Source organism: Peromyscus leucopus, chromosome 23, assembly GCF_004664715.2.
Source record: "Peromyscus leucopus breed LL Stock chromosome 23, UCI_PerLeu_2.1, whole genome shotgun sequence".
NCBI classification, from domain to species: Eukaryota; Metazoa; Chordata; class Mammalia; order Rodentia; family Cricetidae; genus Peromyscus; species Peromyscus leucopus.
In genome coordinates, this window is record NC_051082.1 from 7,290,090 (window position 1) to 7,315,495 (window position 25,406).

General features: G+C 48.0%; 1 protein-coding gene across 1 annotated transcript in view; it reads right to left on the reverse strand.

Moving 5' to 3' along the window:
• Positions 1-23,956, reverse strand: part of Ccdc60 (coiled-coil domain containing 60) — a 92,197-nt gene extending 68,241 nt beyond the window's left edge. Inside the window, exons 1-2 of the mRNA XM_028856547.2 lie at positions 23,864-23,956; positions 23,456-23,535 (exon numbers count right to left, since the gene is read on the reverse strand). Coding sequence (XP_028712380.1) covers positions 23,456-23,535; positions 23,864-23,956 — 173 coding nt within the window. The remainder of the gene's footprint in view (positions 1-23,455; positions 23,536-23,863) is intronic.
• Positions 23,957-25,406: the final 1,450 nt, after the last annotated feature.

Below are 25,406 nucleotides of genomic sequence, written 5' to 3' on the forward strand. Positions count from 1 at the left end.
CCACCCAGCTTGTCCCACCTTCCGGAGCTCTCCATGGCCACTGGCTATCCCAGGAGCACCAAGTGCTGTGCTCCACAGCCACGCCTCCCCCCCCCCCCCCCCCCCCCCCCGTGCCTTGGTCACACTGCTCTGAACACTCCTCTGAATCGTCCTCATCCCTTGCCAGGAGTTGCCCAGGGTGGGGTGAGCCACCCCTGGGCCTGTGCACCTGGGAACTGCCAGCTGGCTTGTGTGCCCACGGGTCCCCTCTTCCCACCACAGCTCTAGAAGGAGCTCTTCAGGAGCCGGCACTTTCTAGACTCTCCTCTGTGTGCTGCTGTGGTGATTTCCACATGGAGAGTGCTCCAGAGAACGCTGCTGCATGGCTAATGAGGCCGCTTGGGATTCTTGAGTTTATAATACCAATTAAGCACACGCCGCCGACTGACTTTGCCTGGCGTATAATGAGGGCATTTCTGGGCAGATTCCCTGTCTCTTTGGGTGGAGCAGGCTGTAGAGCTGTTTGTGCGGGAGCAGAATATTGGAGACAGTATAGAGACGATGCTGCCCATATATGCATGTGTACACATATATACATATACACATATATAAACACATATGACACAACAACAAATACACAAATATATAAACACACACACACACACATATATATTTTCATTTGCTGGGAGAAATGATCAAATGGAATGGCCCTTTACATGCCACTGAGGAAAGTTATTTCTTTATACCACGACGCAGTCTCTGATCTACTAGCCCATGCTAGATGACTACGTGTGGTGCCTAAAGCCCCAAAGGAACTGCAGATCCAGTATTTAATATCAGGTCACACAGCGTGCATTGTCCTGTGTCACATTTCAGTTATTATAACATCACATGGGTGTTTCAAGCTTTGCGACCTTACTGACCACTCTCACTCTCTGTCCACAAAGATACCATAGTCCCTGGAAACATTCCACAATGATTGTAGTGGCAGAAACTTATGGTCATCTTGTTTAACCATAAGGAGAAAGATGCTGGCTATGGCTGTAACCTCCCCTCCCCTCCCCCCCCATCTCCTCTCCCCTCTCTTCTCCTCTCCTCCACTTCTTCCCTCCCCCTTTCTTCCACCCAGCCACTTCTCTACCAGGTTAACAGGTGCCTCTTGGTTCAGGACTACTCTTTAATTAATGTGAGTCAGCATTTGTACCGGATCTCTTCTGGAAGAAGAAGGAAAAGCCTGCTGAGCGTCAACAAACAGTTCTATACACATCCCAATTACGGTGATTGCTGGAAGGCAGCTGAAGCCCAGCGTGGCTCTGGTTTCTAAGCAACTGCCATTAGAAGTTCTGAACCTCATCCGAGAGGGAACATCACCAAACCTGACTTGTTAACGAGGGTAACAGCATAACGTGCCTCTTCCTGGCTCCCCTCCCTCCCCACTTCTGTTCTTGTCTGTGGTACCCCATCACATTCAGAAGCAGAGTATGGCTTTGGGAGGTGGGTGTTGATGAAGCTGAGGATCCTTGAGGGCAGAGGCCCTGGCGGAGAGCTCAGGCTTGCAAGGTCCTTCTGATGAGAGCCATCAGTTACGGAGCATGCTCTGTGTGTTCCCGTGGGACTCACATCTTTTGTGTTCATCCATTTGGTTCCCACAGTGACCTTATCATGCAGGTGCTATCATTTCAGGGACAGGAGAATTGAAGCTACTCGCCTAACCTCATGCAGCCGGAAGGTGGTAATGCCAAGACTTTGGCTCTGCTTGTCTGAATCCCAGAGCCACTCCCCCTGCCCCGCCTTCCCCCACCCCTTTCTTCTCCTCATCCCACTGTATATATTTAAGATGAGCAACTTCATGGCCCAGTATTTGCACACATGAAATCATCACCATTGTCAAGATAATTAGCACATGCCACATCTCACGCCCCACCCTCCCTTCGGCGGTGAGAACAGTTGGGATCTAACTGGTGAATGCATTTCAAGTGTTGAAGTAGAGCATAGGATCTGGACCCCTGCACATCCTGCTACCTGTCAGCATCCGGTCAGGTCCCTGCCGCTGGCAAGCAGAGATGCTGTGCTGTGGGTGAGGGGCAGACTAGACCAGACATCGGCTTTCAGTTCTGGCATGAACTAGTGCTGCACATGAGATACAGGTATGGAGGCAAACCCCACCCCACTCCAGCCATCATGTCCTGTTGTGCTACAAGTGCTTAGTGGCCGAATGGAATGGGAGGGATCGCTCTTCCCGGACCCACTGGGATGGGCATTTAAAAGTGCATTAGTAGGAAGAGAGTGGCTTTTCCCAGGGCACACAAAGTCTGGTGTATAATTTCAGGACAGACAACAGAACAAGGCACGGGACCACCAGCCCGTGTTCTGCCTGATTGACAGTATGACGGCTGGCTGGAGACAGCCATGTCCTTCGGAATTTGCAGTGGCTTTCCCCTAAATGATATTCATATGGGGGAAGTGGGAAGGGCCTTGGGTATGATGGGATTGAGGAGAGGGGTACGGCCGATGGCTCCTGTTAATTCACGATCTCACTTTGCCTGTCACCATGAGGAAGCCTCCTGGACATGGGGTAGTCACCTGCCACTCTTCGTCCTCGCCACGGTTCATTTCTAAGGGCCCGAAAGAATGCCACACCTCTCCCCAGGACCACAGACAGCTCTCTCTCCCTATTCACCTGGAGTCTGCTGGTCCCTGTCCATCTGAAGGCGTTCCTGTAATTGCCTGACCCGGATGACTAAGCTGCCATTTCTCATCTTCCCCTTACCTCTGACTTTGTCATACATCAAGTCCTACTTCAGAGTCGGGCACAGAGCAGGAATGTAGTGGAGTCTCCCAGCCTCCCAGGGCCTGTCTGCTGCAGCCCTGAGGAGGCTGCTGTCTCTGCCTGGGATGTCCCTCTCACCTCCACATGTCCCCTTTACTCGGCCAGTGCTTATTATTAACTAGTCCTAAGACTTCCAGAAGGCAAATTAAAAAACAAAAAACTTACAGGAGTATCGAGGGAAGAAGTAAGCGAGCCCAAACATGTGCCCGTGTGCCCATGAACATGCGTACCTTCTTTGTGTGTGTGCACGGGGTATGGGTGTGGATGCACATGAGTGTGGAAGGTAGATGTCAGTCACCAGACCAGTGTCAGGTGTCTCCCTTAAAAACGTGTGTGTGTGTGTGTGTGTGTGTGTGTGTGTGTGTGTGTGTGTGTGTTTGCATCTGGCTGCCACAGATTGTGCGTGGAGTTCAGAAGACAGCTTGTGGAGTCGGTTCTCTCTTTTGACCGTAAGGATCCTGGGGATCATGAGGCCGTCAGGCTTGCCAGCTTGTGCCTTGATCCATCTGGCTGGCCCTCTTGATGAACCTGGATTCAGTTCTATATTGCAGGCGTTTTTAAACATTGAATGCTGGGGATCCAAACCCAGGCCCTCTTATTTGTGCAGCTGGTACATCAACCAACAGACGGAGCCACCTCCCAGGCCTCCTTTTCAAGCTGTACCCAGCGACACATCCCTACTCCCTAGCTCTGTAAGCTCTTATTTTTATCTTTCTATAACCGCCAGTGAAGTGATGCTCAAGTGTGCAGTCTCTTGGGCCCCGTGTATTGTTGGCTCTGGAGCACACGCTGTGAGCGACATCCCGGCACACATGCTGCCATCCCTCCTGCTCTGCCCCTGGGCTTGGGTCATGGTAAGGTCTTCATGCAAAGCTCATGGGGTCTCGGGGCTGCTTTGCAGCAAATGCACATTTTGAGATGTCCCGAGACAAGGAGGAAGAGTTAAATTCCTCGTTGACGTGTAGCTACAACTTGGCTTTGTTTGAAGTACTCCTTGGGAAACATTTCTTATTTAAAGACCGTTGTATAAGACACCTTCTAGTTGGTGTATCTACATCGCTCCCATGTTTCACTAGGAACCATTCTGGCAGCTAAACACAAGAGCTGGATGTGCTGCAGGGCTGTCTGCACACTTCCCTTAAATTGGACCCCTGAGCCCGGCAGTCAGAATTTCCTGACCCTCAAATTCGGCTTCTGATACAGCCTCGGGGACCTGGAGGGACCACTAGTCTCCATGCTTCTTGGGCTGTTTGACTTTGCTGTCTTTGCTGTCTTGTTTTCTTTTTTGCTCATGGCAGAAAAAAAAAAAAAAAAAAAAAAAAAAAAAAAAAAAAAAAAAAAAAAAAAAAAAAAAAACCACCCAAAAAACAATGAAATGCTTCTTCAGGCATTCTGGCTTGTTTTGCTCTTGTTTTTTCTTTTTCTTTCTTTCTTTTTTTTTGTGTGTGGGAAGTTTAGGGAAGATAAAGTTTATAGCTATTTCTAAGAGGTCCTCTTAATCCAGGGCTGGGGTAAGAGTGGCTGGCTGTGATGAGCTTGAGAGAGTTTTGGCTTTGGGAAAACATCTCCTTCCACACCACTGACATGCTTTGTGTGATCTGTCTAGGTGCCTCAAAAGAGGGGGAAATTGTGCTCTTCATATAAAATTTTCAGCAAACAGAGGGCTAGAAACCTCAGGGCTGAGCCTTCTGGAAACCCACAAGACCACCGTCTTTATGAAACTGCCTGTCTCTCTTGGAGTGAGGTATCTAACCAATGAATTTTAAGAGCTATGGTGATATGGATCATCAAGATGTTGGTCAAGAAGGGCCAGCACAGTCTTTAAGATCAAGGTGGTGTGTTCTCTACAGCGCCACCTTGTGGCTGGGAGGAGCAATGGCTGTGTAGCGCCAATATTGTTCTCCCTGCTGAATGTTGAAATCAACCAAAAAACTGTGTGTTGGAAAGTCAAGAGGGGAAGGCAAAGCTCCTAGAGGGAGACACTAGACACCCATGTACAGCTCATAGAGCTATCTGGAAAATAGGAGATGTAAACTGGTAATTGTGGTTCATGCTGTGAGAGAAACAGCCCTTTGTTGTAATTTCCTCCCCATGGTGGGCTCATGGGTAAGGAGGCAGGGAATGGTCTGGTCACCTCTAGGGTGACCTTTTACCATCACACTGACTCAAGCCATTTTCTCTGGTAGCAGCAATATTACTAAGTATATCAAAGTAACAGCAACAAAAATGTTAACAACAATGGGGTCCGGCACATGCTGTGGGGCTCCAGCTGCTTTCTGAGTACTAGCTTGTGTCCTAAAAGTGATGTCCCCCAAGTACATGCCTATTATCCTACAAGACAAGGGGCCCCTGTGCTGTGTGTTCCGTGCTACAGCTTCTGATTTCACAATCAGTCAGGGATGCGACAGCTCGGGACAAATGAAGAGAACGTTCCAGCTGGATCATTATCCTTCCCATTTTATGGATGAAGACAGTGATGCTCAGAGAGGTTGGGTGACCTGCTCATGTTCAAACAGCTGGTGAATGGGTAGGAGAGCCAAGAGTCAGCCTGGCTCCCAGGTTCTGTGGGCTTACCCTGCCTGCAATCACAGGGTCAAGAGAGACACAGGTGCCCAGGAGGCTAATTTGGAGACAGTGCTGGTTGCTGGGCACTTTGAGGGTCTTGTTGGAGGGGTGAATAAATGTGTTTATAAGCGTGGCTGGTGGAGTGAGGTTAACGTGCCTTCTATTTTATTACTGTCACTCTGTGCTCAGGTGGGTTGTGGGTTGCATAAGTGACAGGAGTGAGTATCACTTTCCTCATCCACTGGCTGTGAGACAAATGCATATCCAACGTCCAGGCTCTGTACCCAAGCACTGTCCCAGTGTTCTCAGGCTAGCCTGGGGGCCTATTCATTGTCTGCCTTTTAAATATAGCTTTATCTTACTTTGTATATACATGTATGTGTGTGTGTGTGAGTGTGTTCACAGGTGTGCAAAGCTCAGGGGTCTATGTTGAGGGTCTTCTCCCTCATTATCCACCATATTTTTTTGGGATGGGGACTCTCACTGAACTTAAGCTCACTGCTGGGGGATGTCTTTCTTTACGCTATGAATATATACTGCTCCCATTGGTTAATAAATAAGTTGCTTTGTCCTATGCCAAGGCTTAGAGGCAGCAGAAAACCCAAGGAGAGAGACAGGAAAGAGAAAGGAGAAGTCTGGAGAGATTCCAGCCTGCCACCCAAGGAGCAACATACCAGCAGAGCAGTAACACCATGGAACACGTGGTTAAACGTAAATTAGTAGAAATGGGTTAATTTAAGATATAAGAGCTAGCTAACAAGAGGCCTGCCATAGGCCATACAGTTTGTAAAAAATATTAAGCCTCTGAGTGATTATTTTGTAAGTGGCTGTGGGACTGGCCAGAACTGGAGAAAACTTTCGACTACTGCTCACCATTGTGGTCAGTGAGTCCCAGAGGTTTTCTTGTCTCTGCCTTCCCACTGCTGAGATTCCAAGTGTGTGCCGCTGTGCCTGGGGATGTGAACCTGGGTCCTCAAGTTTGTGCAGCAAGCCCTTTACTGACTGAGCCATCCCCCTGCCCCAGCCCTTACTTCATTTTTAATGTGAAATCGTAAGTGACAGGACATGTCAGTTAATATTACAGAAAAGACTGAGGCAAAGTCGTGCTCAAAGACCACCTGGTTTGGAAAAGATGAATAGGTTAGAGACACTAGGAGAGGCCCCACCTGAGCAAAAAACTACCATAGCAATCGGTTGGAGATGCTGGCGGTGGCAAATTAGACTGTGCGGTCTCTGTCATGCTTTAAACGCTGGGTGTCCAGGCTGGCGCTACGGGTGGTGGGAGTTTTAAGAAGTAGACCCTAGAGGGAGGCTTCTGGGGTGTGCCCTTGAGGGAGGTGCTCTGTGATCCCTGTGCTTCCTGGCTGCTATAAGGTGAGAGGTAGTCTCTGCCGTATGGTTTCACAGGCTGCAATGCAACGGGACCAAATGACCACGGATTGAGATGTCTGAGACCATGGGCCAAGATAAGCTTGATTAAAAAAAAAAAAAGCTACCTCAGGCATCTTGTTATAGGAACAGAAAGTTGATGGACACACTGACATTAAAGGAAATGCTGAGCCCATGATGTTATCAGTAAGACTAGGTATGCTTTTGGCTAAATAGTTTAGGAAAGGCGGGTGGGGGTGGAAATGGATACCTAGCTTTGTCTGAGGCTCATCTGGGCACCACCAGGGAATTTCAAGGTTGTTTTTTTTTCCATGAATACTCTCTGCTTTCATTTTGATTTCACAATCCAGCTGTTTGTTGATGGTGACGGCACTCAAGTGAAAAGGGCAAGAAGTCACGACGGAAGTGTGTCCAGCCTCTTAAACAATGTCTACTGCTTTCCTTTCATTTTTGATCAGTGGCTCATTTTGTTTCAAACATTTCTGAATTAGCTGGTTTTTTTGTTTGTTTGTTTGTTTTTTTTAGCAACAGAAATACTATGCAAATCTTGAGGAATTCAGTTAAGAACCCCAGAGCTATGTATATTTAAGAATCAAAATATATAACCAAGTACTCTGAAGATCTCTATCCAAGCATTGCTTTTGTAACAGGAGGAAAATTAAAATAGCTAACAAGTCTAATGGTAAGAAATCGGTGCATAAAAAAGGCTCCACTTTCATGGTGAAATGTATAAGCATTGATATAGTTATGATGTTCTCATGGGTATTTGGTATCAAAGAACTCTTGTTTTTTTTAGGTATGATAATGTTATGGTGTATGTACCTTTAAAAAGGATTCTTACCTTTTTATATTATTACCTAAATATTTATAGACAAAAATATATAATGCTACAAAATAAGGAGGAATAGGATTGTTGTGGTTTGAAAGAAAATGGCCACCAGAAGGAGTGACACTTTTAGGAGTTGTGGCCTTATTGGAGTAGGTGTGGCCTTGTTGGAAGAAATGGGTCATTGTGGGGGCTGGCTTTGAGGTCTCATAGGCTCAAGCTATGCCCAATGTGGCACACAGTCTCCTTCTGCTGCCTGTCGATCAAGACATAGAACTCTTAGCTCCTTCTCTAGCACCAAGTCTGTCTGCACACTGCCATGTTTCCTGCCATGATGATAATGGACTAAACCTCTGAAACTGTAAGTCAGCCCCAATGAAATATTTTCCCTTATAAGAGGGGTCATGGTGTCTTTTCATAGCAATAAAACCCTAAGACAGAAATTGTTACCAGGGGCTGAACTATGCTTTTGTTTGAAGGAATATGGACCTTGTGATTGTTGATTAGAAAATCAGTGGAATGCTTTAAGTGTTCCTTGACAGGCCATACTAGTAGTAACATGGAAGACAGTGGTGCTAAGGGTGATTTGAACTGTGGGGGGCTGGCTCAAGAGGTTTCAGAGAAGAAGAATGTTAGTATGTTGCCTAGAGATCATTCTTGTGATATGTTGGTGAAGAATGTGGCTGCTTTTGCCCTTGTTCAAAGAGTTTTCTTGAGGCTAAAGTGAAGAGATTTGGATTAATTCCATTGGGAGAGGAAATCTCAAAACAGCCTAGGGTAGACTCTGGTGCGTGGTTATTAGTGTTAACTCTGATGAAGATTTATAATGAAAAGGAGCAAGCTGAGAAAGGAAAAATAGAAAATGTACAATTTGAGGAGAAAAGGAACACCAGGAAGTAGAATGGAGCTAAATCCTGTGTTCAAGGAGATAAACAGATTAAGATAAACAGGTTAGTGGTGACCTCAGGGCAAGAAGCCACCTAGCTAAGTTTGCAACTTGTGAAAAGGTATTAAAGAAAAGCTCAAGGCTGGTGGTGCAAGCCTTTAATCCCAACAGATTAAGGAGGCAGAGCCTGGTGGGTCTCTGAATTTGAGGCTAGTCTGGTCTATAGAGCAAATTCCAGGATAGCCAAGCTTAGGCAGTAAAGGCAACCATCAAAAACATAAAGCTGGCAGAGATGTAATTGAACATGAGGGACATGTTCCAGCCCCAGCAAGCAGCAGAACTTGGCAGCTTTGGCCATATGGTTCTGACTTTAGAAACAAGGATAGAAGAAAGTGGTTATGGAATTTGCCCCTGAGACCAAGGAAAGCTGCTGAGGCCAGGCATGTGTCAGGGATGTCAATGGAGGCCTAAAGAGACCATTGCATGAAACTGTGAAGTATGTGATCTGCTTTTTTATTTTGATTTTACAGGGGATTACAGTTAAGAGATTGCATGAATCTCAGAAGAGACTTTGAACTTCAGACTTAAATAAGTTTGAGACTATTATAGACTAAGAGGACTTTTGAAGTTGGACTGAATGCATCTTTGCATTATGATATGGCTGCAGCCTTTGGGGGCCGGAGAGTGGAATGTGGCAGTTTGAAAGAAAATGGCTCCCATAGGGAGTGGCAGTATTAGGAGGCGTGGCCTTGTTGGAAGAAGTGTGTCACTGTGGGGGCGGGCTTTGAGTTCTCATATGATCAAGCTATGGCCAGTACACAGACTCCTTCTGCCCGTGGATCAAGATGTAGACCAACTCTCAGCTCCTACTTTAGCACGATACTGCCAGTATGCTACCATATCCCACCGTAATGATAATGGATTAAACATCTGAAAGAGCCAGCCCCAATGAAATGTTTTCCCTTGTAAAAGTTGCCTTGGTCATGGTGTCTCTTTACAGCAATAGAAACCCTCACTAAGGCAAGGATGGTGTGTTTAAATGAAGCACATTGGCTTTAGTTATATTTTTATTGATACGAGTGACATTTCCGTAGGAGTTTGTTGTGTATTCATTTGTCTTTGTAGATATTTAAATGTATTTATAGTAACAATTTTAAAAGATGACACCATTTATGTACATTTGTTTAAATTATGGAAGATGTTAACAATCATTTTCTAAATTAAGGTCACGTTACTAATAGTGTATTCAGAACACTTCTTATGAAAATATCTACATCTATGTGTATGCACAGACAATCACTGCATGTTGTATTTCTAGGCGCAGTGGTTAACTTTCCTACACTATACTATTTATATACTTTGAAAAGGTCTTTTAAATATTGGGCTGAGGGCTAGTGATATGGCTCAGGGCATAAAAGAGCTTGCTGCCAAGCTCGACAACCTGACTTCAATCCCCAGGACCCACATGGTGGACAATGAGAACCAACTCCTGAAAATTGTCCTCTGACCTTCACACACCCACTATAGCGTGCATGCCACTCACACAAAATAAATAATGGAAAAAACCTGGGCTTGGGCAACAGACGCTATCTACTAATGCCAAGTACCCGCCAAGTGGGTGAGCAGACGGCTTCACTTCTCCATCCCATCCCCACAGAAATGCCTGCATACGCTTAGCAAACACTGTCTTAAGAATGTTCCCAGCAGCTCTAATAGTCCCAACGTGCAAATAAACCAAATGTCCATCAATACCAGAGCAGAGAAATGCTGCAGCGTTTACACAGAGAAGGACACACAGATACAGGCAGAATGGGTGTCGAGTGAGTATCCTGAGTGAGTCCCTGCGTCATAATAGTGAGTGAAAGAAGAGCCATACTGAGTGCCAAGGAGACAGTTCCATTTTATAGTCTAAGTGGGTGGAGTCAGGGCAGGGCCTTTCCTGGGGTGTGGATGACTGGGAGGAGAGCTTGCTTTGGAAGGCTGCAGGAGGTGTCTGTGTCTTTTCTTCACATGAGTGTGAATTACACTTTCCCTAGGAAAAGGGGGAGCTGCCTCAATAAAGAGTTAAACATCCTGGGGGGGGGGGAAGGTTGAGTCTCAGAACTAGTTCCCAGGAGGATACTAAGGCCTGGTCACCTTGCTTGAGAGCAGGACATTTGTGAACCATCATAGTTCTGAAACAACCCATGAGGTCACCTCCACTGTCCCCAAATTGCTTTTCAGCTCAGTCTGTTCTCCACACCACCTTACACTCTTCTGAGAGCACTTCTCAAGGAGCACCCCTTACAGACACTTTCCTGGGAGCACTTCCCAAGGAGCATCAGTGCTATAATAGTTGGTGTGGGTACTGTGCTCAGAAATGGGGGGTTTGGAGGTAGAGAGCCACCATCCAGGCGGCAATGGGTGTCTGAGCTAGAAGTGTGTTGAGCCAACACACTCGTGGGAGCCGGTTGTGTGTGCCTCGCCCCTGCCCTCTGTTCAGTGTCAGCAGGCAGACAGTGGCACACCCGAGACATCAACACACTGTATACATCAAGACCTATTTACCCCATGGAGGGCCACCACCTGGAGGGTGAATGCTGAGCAGTGCCCGTGGTCCTCCCTCCAAGGGTGGGCGGAGTGCTGGGAGCCCCACACATGCCTCAGCACTGTGCTTGCCACATTTTCAAAAGTGTAGTGTAGGATGGGACCCCTGTGAGAGCAAGGGCAGCAGCAGGTCTGATCCCCCATGCCTGTACTGTGCAGAGACTAAGCAGGAGTGCAGACTGTACCCACGGTGCCTCCGCCCATTGTTGGCAGGCTTCTCCAGGAAAAGCATTCGATGTAGATCCTGGAAGACCTGTTCCCGAAGTGGGCTGAGCTTGCCGTGTCCAGCAGGTGGATGCCAGAAGCAGAAGGTGTGGTTGGGACTGATGTGTTACATTGTCCAAATCTCCCCTCATCCCCAGCCTGAAGCATCGAATCCTCCATGTAGGAGACTGTTGCCTGTGGAAGGCTCATGGCTGAGCGACTCCCCAGATACTATATGGGTTCAGAGGTGTGGTGACCCTTTGGGTTAATCTGGACACTTCTGAGGGGGCATTCCTAGCTCAGAGCTCTCACAGAGACCAACCAAGGTCTCTCTATGGGCGTACTCCAGTTCCATGTCCCCATTTGTGTCAGGTTCCCACTGTCTTATCTTCATCTGAGACTTTCCCAAGAACCCATGCTGAGACTCAGGCAAAACACCACGAATTTTATATCAAGGTTGTAATGTGGTGTTCCCTCGCCAGAAGTCATTGAAGGTGCTCAGTCTTCTATATTGCTACAAATAGAAGCTGACATTTAGTTGTCAGGGATGTCCAGACACATGCAGAGGCTCCTATACTACAAAACCTCACAGACCTTTACGATGCTGCTGTGTCTGGACACAGTGATGCTCACCTGTGATCCCACCTACTCCCTAGGCTGAGGCAGGAGGATGGCAAGTTCAAGGTCAGACTGAGTGACTTAATGAAGCCCTATATGAAAAAGATAAGGAAGAAAAAGATATAGTCTAGTGGTAAAGTAATTACCTAGCATGAGCAGGGTCCCGGGTTTAACATCTCAGTACCACAAAGCAAGCAGGCAAACTAGTACTATGTACCATTGAGACAGGGGTAGGGTTTGCAGTGTTTCTCAGATATAATCTGTGGCTATAGAACCTGCTTCCACATAGTGTATTTTGTAGGGTGGGTGCTCTGCTCAGCTGCACTGGACAAGATGATCTGTTTTCTTGCTACGTTTATTTATTTGTGCACATACGTATGCATTTATTCATTTACTCTCTGTCTCTGTCTCTGTCTCTCTGTCTCTCTGTCTCTCTGTCTCTCTGTCTCTCTGTCTCTCTCTCCCTCTCTCTCTCTCTCTCTGACACAGTCTGTATATTCAGGTCAGAGGACAACATGCAGGAGTCAGTTCTTCCCTTCTGTTATGTGGGTCCTAGGGAACCAAGCCCGGGTCACAGGCTCTTACCCACTGAATGATCTCCCTAGCCCATGACCCATTTTCTTACACAGCTAGAGTGAAATATGTTTCTTTAAGTCCCTTGGGTTATGTTTGGGAGACAGAGGGAAATGATATTATGATTCTGTTGAAAATGATGGAAGATGTGACATTGTCATCGATTGTTGGTATTTTATCTTCAGATTTCTTTGCTGATTGTACCTTAAAGTCCCATAATAAAGGAACAGAAAGGAACTCACTCATGAATCAGCATATTTTCTTTCTCCTCTCCCCCCTTACACACACACACACACACACACACACACACACACACACACACACTGTTCCCTACAATTTTAGTAGGAAGTGCAGAGACCAAGGGCCAAGTTAACTCATTTGTGTGTGTCCAGCAAAGAGAAAAACGTATTTGTGGTCTGCAGAGTGAGGGCCTATCCTCCATCTTTGGTGATGAGGAGGTGTTTGCCTGGTCCAGGACCACCGAAGCCTGTGGAGGAGGCAAGGGTGGACGGAAGTGATATGGCTCGTCAGAGAGGGATGGGGCCTTGGGCTCAGGTCTCCTGCTTCCCTTCTGTTTCAGAGCATGGAAGGAACCAAAGGGAGCAGGATGTTCCCTGCAGGCTGTGTTATTCTGTCCTTTCCTTTGCAGAGGCCCCCCCCCCCCCGAAGAAAGGTACTGACTCCATCCAATGGAGACACCGGAGGAACAGGACAGCTGGTCCGAGTTCACGGAGCTCATAGGAGATGGGCTGGGCCACTTGCTTTCTGAAGCTCATGTTTTCTGTTGAATCTGGGAATATTTTCAGGTTGTCTCAGCAAACTCAGCATGAAAACACCAAAGCCTCCTTTTATTGGTTTGTTCCCTCCTCACCTGTTCCCATACATCTCAGCTTTCTTTACCTTCTGTTCTCTTCTTCTGATAAGCAGTCTGGGAGTTAGAGAATCTGGTTGATTCTCCTATGACCGCCCAGCTAATGGCTGGCAGTGGAAGGATTTGGACCCAATTCCAAAGCCAGCCAGCTTTTGACTACACCAAGTGAGCCCTCCAAACCTCCCTATAAAAATGGCCTTAACGCTACTTCTCTGGGAAAGAATTTCACAAAAAGCGACAAAGGGATGAAAGGTCCCAGAGATTTTGGTGTTTTGATTTGAACACTTGGTCCTCTGGCCACGTTCTTTTTGGAATGTGAGATGCTGTGAGAAGGCATCTCGAGGACAGGAAAAGAACAAAACCAGATGTTTACTCTCAGCTGAGAGTGTCTCGAGGAAAAGCAGAAGAGAAACTTAGGCTGGGACTCTGGTTGACTAGAGGCATCAGATATACAGAGACAGACAAGGCATGGGCAGGGTGCCCGGGTCACAGCCACGATGATAAACACGCAGTTAGCTTGCGTTAGTTTCCCCCACTGCGGGCATGTGGCTGGGTTTATTAATTCTGAGTCAAGGACATGGGCCAAATGTTTGTCCTCACAGAACATACAAGGGACTCATTAATAGAAACATTGCTGGCTTCGGGGCATGGGGGAGATGTGATTGACATAGATCTATTTTTGGGTACAATCCAGACATTTTGACTAGGACTACACCCAACGCATCCACCAGCACACAAAGCTCAGGTCTTAAACAATTCTGGGGTTTTGAGACAAGACCTCAAGGGTGGCAGAAGAAGCAGAGGAAAGAATCAGGATTGGACTTTGGGGCTACGGATGTGCAAGGCCTGAGGCATGGGATGACACAATGCACCAGCCAGAGAGAGATGAAGTCAGCCCAAGTTCAACAATACCGCTTCAAATGTTTAAATGTACTGATCAAAATCCAGCTGCATTCAGAAAGGGATTTGGATGAGCTTGGTCTGTCCTGCTGATCCTTTTTACTCCAAACCCCAGTTTAAATTAATAAAATGTTAGTAGAGATACCATAGTTTCCTCCTGCAGCTTCTCATTTAGAAATGATAAACTAAAACTTGTGCCATGACATCAGCCATAGTAAATGGCGGAGAATCTGAAACTAAATCTGCACTCCAAGGAAAACAGCACTGTGATCCATTAGTGATGTCTGTCATGAGCTCAAGGCAAGGGTACATGTGCCCCGTATCTGTAATACTGTATTTAAGTTTTTTTTTTTTTTTTCAGTTCAGTGATGAATTTTATAACATATTAGGGAGTGGGGCTGGGGGAATGCGTCAGTTGGAAAGATGCTTGCTGAGCAAGTATGAAGACCTGAGTTTGAATCTTCAGCACACATGTACAAAGCCAGGTCGGGCTGCACGCATTCCTGTAACTTAGAGATGTGGAGGGCAGTGACAGTGGGACCCCTGAGGCTTGTTGGCTTTCAGCTTCTTTGAGAGACCCTGTCTCAGGAGAACAAGGCTATGAGTGGTAGAGCAGGATGCCCTGCTCTAGCCTCCGCAAATGTGTGCACCCACTCACAAATGTACATATATGACACACACTCAAGACCACACACAGGGGAGGAAGAGAGAGGGGGGAGGGAGGGAAGGAGGGAGAGAGAGAGAGCACATGCGCCACCTCACTCTACTTAAAAAAAAAAACCCAGATACAATTAACACTTCCAAGTGAAAATCAATCACATTATCAGACATCATCAACTTATAAAAATAGCCTGAGAAATAGTCTGGGCTGGTAAAAAGCACTATGTTTCCTCTTGACTTTAGGAGCTGGGAAGTTGTTTCGTTCAGGCTGCTTGGTTGGTGAGCCAAACCCTGAAGAGGGATATCGTCTAAGAGTATGTGTGCAGGAGACCAGGGCTATGGCAGCCCTTGTGGAAATCCAAGGTCAAAAAGTTCCTGGACAGGCATTGAGACCACTCCAGGGGGCGTGGTCTCTTGGTTGAGTCCTGCTACAGTACAAGGGCCCTCCCCTCCCCTCTCCCCTCCCCCTCCCCTCCCTTCCCCTGCTGTGTGTTCTTCTCCATTTCTTCCCTGTGCCAGGCTCACTGCAGTAAACATTCTCTACTGCATTACTGTGGTACCTCTGGCTCCTGCACCTTCTTATTTTTATAGCCTGGCACTGTTTTCTCCCATTGCTAGAGGATCATCTTCAGCTTCTAGTTCATGGCTCTGAGTCTCGGGGTCATGTGTGTGACTGCAGTGGATGGGAAATGTGGTCCCCAGTGTCCAGCCTTTAGCACGGAGCCTTTGCCACTCTTCCTCATTGTGAGTGGAATCTCTACTCCCCCATTACTCGGGGCTGGGTTGTGGATTACTTTGTCCACAGAATATGGCAGAAGTGATATGCCACTACTTCCAAAACCAAATCTCAAGGTCTTTCTGAGGACCTCGCCCACCACCTGGAGACCAGGCCCGGGTCAGCCTTGAGAATGAATGAGATGACACTGTGTTCTGACTAAGGCCATCCTTGGCCTGCCTATATCTACATGACCTCTGGACATAGTCAGCAAAGCCACCCACCAAATTACCCACTGATTACAGGCGTACAAGGGAGTCCAGGAAAGTTCAGAGGTGTCCTGGTTAACTTGAACTGTCAGCTTCACACATCTTAGAATTATCTCAAAGGAAAGCCTTGATTGAGAAATTGCCTGGCTCGCTTGGCCTGTGGCCATGTCTGTGGGAGAGTGATTGTCTTGATGTATGAGGACCCAGCCCACTGTGGGCAGCACCATCCCTAGGCAGGCGGTCCTGGTCTGTATAAGAAAGCTAGGTACAGGGCTGGAGAGGTGGCTCAGTGGTTAAGAGTACTGCCTACTCTTCCAGAAGACTCTCAGGTTACATTCCCAACACCCACATGGTGGCTCACAGCAATCTAGTTCCAGGGGACCCAACACCCTCCTCTTGTGGTCTCTGCAGGTACCAGGCACACAGGTATATAGACATAGATGCAGGCATCCCCCCCCCCAACAAAATAACAGTAAAGTATCAATAAAAAGAGAAAGCTAGGTAATCATGAACCCATGGGTGAGTAAGCAGCGGTCCTCCAAGGTTCCTTCCTGGAGTTCTTGTTCTGATTTCCTGCAATGATGGATTGTGACCTGGAAGCATAAGCCAAGTCAGCTCTTCCCTCCCCACACTGCTTTTGGACAGAGTGTTTCATCACAGCCACAGAATGACTCCAGGACACCAGGTTAACCATGGACTCACAACTCCAGCAGGTGGTGGTGGTTAATCCTGGTTGGCAAGCTGAGTGGACTGAGAAGTGCCCAGTAAATCACAATTTAGGGTTTACCTGTGACAGCATTTCTGTAGAGAAGACCTGCTAAGATGTAGGGCTCCCTTAATATGGCCAGCTCCTAAAGGCTGTGGAGCCACACAGACAAAAGGGTAAAGGAGAAAGTCCATTCTGTCTCTTCCTGTCTACCAACAACCCGTGCGTGTGTGCACATGTCCGTGTGTGCGCGCATGTCTGTGTGTGTGCATATGTGTGTGTGTGCGTGTGTGTGTATGTGTGTGCATGTGTGTGTGTTTGACATGTCTCTATGTGTGTGTGTCTTTGTGTATGTGTGTGTGTTTGTGTGTGTATGTGGTATGTGTGTCTCTGTGTCTCTGTGTATGTCTTTGTGTATAGGTGTGTGGGGTATGTGTGTGTCCCTATGTATATGTATGTATATATGTATGGTGTGTGCATGTGTATGTGTGCATCATCTTTTACTAGCATGTTAGTCTTCTTTCTCAGTGTTAACTAAGTTAGCAGAATGAACAAGAAAATTAATCCGTCCCATGAATACTTGTTCGGTACCACAACATGGACACACCCGGCTATGAGCTCCTACATCCTAACCGGAAGACATGGATGTGGCAGTAGGTCTTAAGACACATGGATGCTGCCTTTCCCCTTGGCTCCCACATCCAATCCACCACCCAGTCTGGTAGCTCTGCCCCCGGGGAAACTGAGTCTGCCCTCCTGCTGCTGTTTCCTGACCCACTCTGGGGTCGTCTCTCACCACGGCCTTCCAGGCTGTCTCTGTGAAGTGGGTGGAATCCTTTTGCTAAGTCAGACCATCCCCTGCTGCTCAGAACCCTCCAGCGGTTCTCCAAATGTCTCTGCATGGCCCTCCAGGCTTCCCTAACACTCAGCTCCATCTCTTGTCTCTCCGCTAGCATGTCCAGTGTTTTCTGTCTTCATCACCCACTCAACCCAGGCTCTGAAGTACCTGTCTCGCCCTTTGTGTGAGTGACTCTCTCCCTCATTCAGCTAGCAGGCCCACGATCTGTCTGTATAAATCATGCACACCAAACACAGCCATGCCCCTCTACCACCGAGTCTCGGCATCGGCAGCCTCGGTACCACCTCGGTTTGTCCACCTCCAATTCTGCTTGCTTGCTTACATATGACTTCATCCCAGTACAAAGCAGACCGTTGCCTCTTGCCGAGGATGAGGGGCTTGGGTCTTGTTCATTGCTTTGTTTTTAGCACAAAGGATGCCTCTGGCCGTGTCCATTAGGGTGTTTGCAGAGTGTTTAACTGAATGTGGGTGGTACTGTTCCTAGTCCATGGGATGGAGTCCTGAACTGGATAAGAAGAAAGATGGAGGGAGCCAGGGGAGCAGTGGCTCTCCCTGACATCCTGACTGTGGACATCCCTCTCCCTGCTTCCTGACTGTGGACGCAGTGTGATCTCACACAGCTGCTGCCATGCCCTCCCTGACACCACGGGCTATGTCCTCAACCATGAACCACACAGCAGTTCTTCCTTCCTTGAGTTGTTCTCGTCAGGTTTTTTACCACAGCCAGAAGAAGACTGACTAATACAGATCTGTAGGATGCCTGAGCCATCTTCCTGTCACTGTGAAGAAATACTGGAGGCAGTGCCCTTATAAAGCAGTAAGGTTTATTTCATTTCTTGGTTTTGGAATTCCCACGAGTGAACAGGCCTGCTCATTGTGCCTCTGGTGAGTTGTGTGTGGGCAGGGTGATTCGCCATGTGAACCAGGAAGCAAAAAGTGTAGAAGAGTCTAGGGCCCCGAGTCCCCTTTGAGACAGCTCTAAACCTCTAATGAGCCATGCAGTGGTGGCGCACGCCTTTAATCCCAGCACTTAGGAGGCAGAGCCAGGTGGATCTCTGTGAGTTCGAGGCCAGCCTGGTCTACAGAGTAAGCTCCAGGACAGGAACCAAAACTACACAGAGAAACCCTGTCTTGGAAAAACCAAAAAAATATTTCCCACTGGTCTCCACCTCCCAAAGGTTCCACACTGTTCCTGAAAAGCACCACACAGGGCACCGACCTACATGGACCATGAGGATACAGCCCATAGGAGAGAAGCATTTACCTCAACACATACAGCTTCTTCCTTTGCCCCCAAACCCGCCTCAGCTCTTTCTAATCACCTTGCTTTTGCTGTGCACTGAATGCTGTTGGCAAGACAGTGCCCCAGACCTCCTAAACGTTTGAGAATCTATACCATGGGGCGTGGGGGGGGGGGCTGGAACCCGTCACCCTTGTAGGTGCTTGAGCCTGGCTACACTGTGTTGTGGGGCAATTGTGGCTTCGGATGGAACATTTCTGTGACAGGGATGTTTGCTTTCATCAAGGCACATGCGTCAACAGGTGTTGGTGGAGGAAGATCCGCCATTGGGGTGGATCGAGGACTGAGCCCACAAGGAGGCTCCGGTTGTCAACCTGTGCCAGCAGAGAACCGGCACTGGCAATGCCGAGCAGTGCGGGCTGTTCTTCCCCGCCGAACATCTGGTGCCACAGGCAAGGAGGAGGCAGTGAGCGCTTTATTCTTTTTTAGCATCGTACTAAATTGGCCATGAAGCCAGGGATGGATCTGATTGAATTATAAGAAGGCTGGAGCATTAAATAAAAATCCAGGAGACAGGGGGTTTGGTTCAAGGTGGGCTCGACTCTAATGGGAGATGGTACGGATTGAAGAAAAAAATAGTAGAAGAGGCAACATCTCTTTTGCTAACAATTCACCTCAGTTAATAATGGGGGTGGACTCATCGTGTGTGAACAAGAGTGCATGTGCAATTATGTGTGCTCCTGTGTCGTAACTCCCTGCAAGGCAACTTGCCCTGGAAAACAACAGTTCCTCCTGGAGGAGATTTCCTGATTCCTTAACTGTCAGCAGCCCCCCCCCCCCCGCCAGTGTGGCTGGAACATCTCAATGCTGTCTCTTGGTTTCTTGCTCGCAGCTCTTCCGTGTGTCCTTGTCCTCCTCTCTTGTTCCCGTCCATCAGTCAAGCAGGCTGACCTTGTCGCCCGATGAGGATGTTAAATCCTGGCTTATTCCGGATCTGTGGGAACTGTGTCAGGCACCAGTGACAGACTCCCTCCGTCAACTGAAGGATGTCAGAGAAGCCACTGCCTCACCTGTCCATCAAGTGTCCCCACTCCCCTGAGCTGGTGCCAGCTCCCGCCTTTGTCTCTCTGGAGGCTTACCCCAGAGGTGTGCTGTGTTTACCAGTCAGTTCCTGGGGCAGGGCCGGAGATAGAGAAGCCAGACTGGCTTACTGTTGTCCCGTCCCATAAACATTCCGGCCATGGCTGATCTGGGGTAATATGGCGTCAGTAGACCCAGAGCTAGGAGAGCATTTGCTTCAACACTCTGTGTTCAGTGTTTTTCTGTTGCTGTGTTAGAACACCCGGACTGGAATCAGCTTAGGAGAGGAAGGCTTTGCTTTGACGGACACTTCTGGAGGGGATGCAGTCAGTCATTGTGGGGAGCGTGTGCACTGGCCTGGCTGTCAGCGCGAGGGCAGGAAGTGTGGCCAGGCCATAAAACCTCGGGGCTGGATCCTGAGGACCTCCCTCCCCAGGGAGGCTCTGCCTTCCAAAGGTCTCATAGCTGCCAGAAATCGAACCACCAACTGGGGACCAAGTGTCCAAACACGTGAGCCTGTGAACATTTCGTATTCTAACTGCAAGGCTCCTCCCGTAGTACTTTTGCCACACAGATGTTTTAACCACCGACAACCACGAGAAAGTAGATAAGAGTAAAATGTATAAAGGCATCGAGATGAGTGGCGGGGGTGAGGGGGGAGGTGGATTATCAGGTAAGTGCACTATGAACATCTGAGTTCAAATCCCCAGATCCTATGTGAAAAAACAGGAGTGGTTGCATGCGTACCTATAACCCAGCCCGAGTAGAAGTAGGGGGATTATTTGAGTCAGGGTGGGGGTCAGGGTGTCACTGACCACTAGCTTAGCTCCAGCTTCAGTGAGAGACCCTGTATCAAGGGACTAGGTGGAGAGTGACAGAGTAAAATATCCAGTGTCCTCCTTTGCCATCTATGAATGTGCATGGACATCACACTTTATATATACACAAATGTGCATACATCATACACATGCATGCGTGCATGCACACACACACACACACACACACACACACACACACACACGGGATGGCTCTCTGGTAGCTGTTTGTGTGTTAATATTTATTTAATTATAGATTTAAATAATAGCTGTGTTTAATAAGCAACTTGCACGTTTCCTGACAATTTAATGATGGGTTCTAGGTGCAAGCTGGTTCACCCATGCTTGTCAGCCTCCTGAACCTAGGTCCCCCTGATTTAGGCAGGGATCTGGGGCTCACACAGATCCAGGCACCCACAGGCCTCTGTGGCATTACCAGCTGCTGCTAGGAAATGCACAGATTGTTGTGGGAAGCCTAGCTTGGTACCCGAAGAGCCTGGGGTGCCTCTTTGAGGGGACTCTGAGTTGGCAGCTGCTGCTAAGAATGGATGTGGTTGGGCTGGAGAGGGGGCCCAGCAATTAAGAGCATGCAGCTGCTCTTGCCAAGGACCTGAGTTTGGCTCCCAACACCCAAGTCACAATTGCTTGTAACTCCAGCTCCAGAGGGTCTGATGTTCACTTCTGGCCTCTGAGGGCCCTGTACTCATGAGAGCAAAGACACATGTGCAACAATTGAAAATTAAAATAAAATCTAAAAAAAAAAAAAAAAAAGAATGGACACAGGTGTAATGGTGTCCACGAGGATCAATTAATCCTGTGTTTGGGCCTTTTTGGACCCCATAAAATCCTCATTATTTGCTTCCTGCTACAGCTGGGCCAGGTAAGTCCTGGCTTCTCCATCTCACCTCTCACTAGTCTCTAGAGCCTCATGGTTTCCCAAGGCATCAGCCGCAGAAGTCCTCAGAACATGGTTTCAGACACAACGTGTCTCAGCCCTGGATTCTGAGTCACGTTCACATGCCGTCCTTGTGCTCAGCTCAGCTTGAGACTCTCAGGCTGAACCGTATTGGTCAGCCCTGAGCGGAGGACATCACCTGCCGGAGAACGGCAACGTCATCTGTGATGTCACGAAACTGCTGGGGCTGCCTTCACAGAGTGCCACGGGCTGCGTGCGCTGTTTTCCACAGCTGTGGAGGCTGAAGTCCAAGGCAAGGCGTGGACAGGCTCGGCTGGTCCTGGAGCATCTCTTCCTGGTTTGCTGGGAGGCCCCCTGCTTGCTTTGTCCTCATGCGCTTCTGTGCATGAATTCCCGACATGCCCCCCTCTTCTTACAAGAGCACAGACCGGATAAGGATGCTCTAGACCCCATTTAACCTCAATTACCTCTTTAGTGGCCCTTGTTCTAAGTCACGCAGGGCTTCAACACTGGGACTTTCTCCAGGGTAGGAATGGGAGGAGCAGTTCCTTCACAGGGAGAACCAGACACTCGAAACCTGGCTGGCACATGCACACGGCAGTGTGAGCTTCAGCTAGGGACCACACCTTGGCCATTAGGTCATTCACCGTTTGCTACCGTTTCTTCCCTTTCGACAGAATGTTGAAATGTGGAGTGTTCTCGTCCGCCCTCTGTGGCTGCAACCAAACACTGACCAAAAGCAACTCGGGGGAGAAAAGGATTTAGCTGGCTTACAGCTCCAGGCTATCTCTGTCATTTTGGGAAAGTCGAGGCAGGGGACTTGAAGCAGCTGGTCACATGACATCCACAGTCGTGGGGGGAGAGAAATGAATGCACACATGCCTTGCTGTCTCCTTGTCATTCAGCCCAGGGCCCAGACCGTGGAATAATACTGCACCCAGTCAGGGTGGATTTTTCCCATCTCAGTTAACTCAATTGAGAAAAAAAAAAAAAAAAAAAAAAAAAAAACCTTCACAGGCATGGCTACAGGCTGACCCAACCTAGACAACTAAGACCCTCTTGAGACCCTCTTCCTGGTGATTCCACATTGAGTTAAGTTGACAATCAAAACTAAACATCCCACTAACTCAGCTACGCCTCCAGCCCTAAATGCTTTTTTTATTGAATACAATTTGAGTGATAGTATTTTGGGTTAAGTAAAACATTACTGGAATTGTTTCCATCTGTTCCTTTTCTAGCGTGGATAGTCATGAACTTAAAGATTACATCATGGCCCAGCCCCTGGAGAGTAGACAGGGCCACCCCTCATATGGAAAGGGAATGTTGCCCTTACGGTCCTTTCTTGACCCTTTGCCTAGCCCTATTACCTATTCACCACCTCCTTTTCCATCTTCCACTTGGCCTCAGCCATTAGTCTACACTGCCGGACAGAGGCAAGGGACCTTACAGGTGATGAGGGGGCAAAGAAGGTGATTTGTGCCCCTCCTTGTGGTCTGGCTTGGAGGGGCAGTGTCTAAGACTCTGACCCTCAGTGCTCACCTCATGTGTGTTTTCTGCAAAAGCAAATGGATAAAAAAAAGGTTTCCACCTCTTATTTCACCTTCAGTGGCTAAATCCAAAGCCCTATTTTATTCTCCTGCCAGTTCCCTGGAAGGAGCTAAGGGGCGACGAGAAAAAATGTTTTATCTAGGGGCTGAGAGGATGGCTCAGTTGTTAAAGAGCTTGGCACCAAGTGTGAGGACCCCAGAAACCCACATTAATGCCAGTTGGCCTTGTTGGAGGGCCTATAATTCTCCCTGAGATGTAAAACCAAAATAGGTCCCTTTCTCTTTCAAAGATTACCCTCCTGTAAGTATTCCAGTGGGTGTCTAGGGAAAGGCTTATCCCACCAGCCCTACCCCACCCCGTCCCCAGCCTGACGGGCAGTGTCCACTGGCTCATAACTCATTTCATACAGGGCTTACTCACCGGCTTCGTACGAGATCCTTTTTGAGGTTTATTATTTCCTTGTCTATATACCTAATGTTCTTCACTGTCTTGTCTATGACCTGATGGGAAGACAGGAGAGGAGAGGAGAGGGGACATTAGTACAGTTGCTCCGGATGGAGTCGGATAACAGAGCCCCTGTACCCAGTGAGATAATCAATATGCAAAGGGAAAAGTTCTACTCCAGCTCATGGCTGTGGAGGCTCTGGGCTGTGGCCACGTGGTCCTGTGTTGCTTTGGATCTGTGTCAGGATTGGGGTGTGTGGCACAGTGGAATGGCTCACTTCATGGCTGGGAGGCAAAAGGGAGGAGCCATGCACCCCATGACCAGAGACCTCTCACTAGGCTCCACCTCCCAGCAGCTCCACACTGAGGACTAGGACATCCAACACAAAAACGGTAGCGATGCTTGTCCAGGTTGGAAGGCTCCGGGCATGTGAGTCCATCTCTGCATTGGTAGGGGCCACGTGGCACAGCAGGCATGGTAAGGATTCTGGAGGAACGTAGCCCCGATTTCTCATCTTGGTCTGTTGGATGATGACTATTGTGTGGACTGGGCCCCCAAATTACTTCTTTTTACAACCACTATAGAGGTCACTTAGTCTATCTTCCTTCCTTCCTTCCTTCCTTCCTTCCTTCCTTCCTTCCTTCCTTCCTTCCTTCCTTTCTTTCTTTCTTTCTTTCTTTCTTTCTTTCTTTCTTTCTTTCTTTCTTTCTTTCTTCTTTCTCTTTCTTTCTTTCTTTCTTTCTTTCTTTCTTTCTTTCTTTCTTTCTTTCTTTCTCTTCCTTCCTTCCTCCCTTCCTTCTTTTCTCTCTCTCTCTCTCTCTCTCTCTCTCTCTCTCTCTCTCCCCCTATCATCCATCCATCTACCTACCTACCTATTATCTATCTATCTATCTATCTATCTATCTATCTATCTATCTATCTATCATCTATCTATGAGTGAGAAGCCTCAAAAGTACAGTCCCAGTCCACAGGGCAACACAGACAGATGATGGTGTCTCATGAGATGCTAGTGGGGCTGGGTTATAGTAGCTCCCTGGTAGAACATTTGCCTAGCAGGTGCAGAAGCAGCAGCAGCAGCAAGAACAGCAAGTGAGATCGCAGTGGAGCTGCACAGTGACGTCATAGGGCAATGTAGTATTCCTGGGTTGTAATGCTGGAGTCGGCATACCTACTGCTCTGGCGGTTATGTGAGAGTGCTCTAGGGGCTGGCTACGTGGTTAAAAGGCTTGCTGCACAAGTTCAGATCCCCAGAACCCACATAATTGCAGATAGGCATGGCAGTACTCTTCTAAGTCCAGCCTGGGAAGGTGGAGGTGTGGGATCCCCAGAGCAAACTGGATAGCAAGACTTGCCACATTGACGAGCTCTGAGTTTGATGGAAAGACCTTGCCTTATTGAGTAAGGTGGAAGAACAATGGAGGATGATTCCTGACATCAGCCTCGGAGTCCACATGTACACACACCCATGTGCATGTATGTCCATGTGCATGCACACACACATGCACACATACCCATGTGCACCCCAATATATAAGTACCACATATGCAAAAGGCATACACACATGCACACCATATGCCACACCCCATACATACATAAAAATAAAATTAAAAGATACAGTGAATGCAATTACATGGGGCACGGGACACTTGCTGTGGTGATAACTGTGTGTTACTGGCTTATGTGGTTGCTGTATTGCATTTTTATGATTTTGAGAGTTTTCTTTATACAAATCCGTTTGCTCTAAGCCAGGCTGCTGTTGTGCTGGCAACAGCCTTGGTTGTCCCATGTTTATCCAGCCTCTTGATTGTATTGTTTTCCTCCTGTGATGGATTTAATCTGGGGTGATTTTGTTCATCAAGTCCTGAGCAACAGGGATCTCTTTCTCTTTCTCTCATGCATACACACATATATACAGGTGGGTGGCAG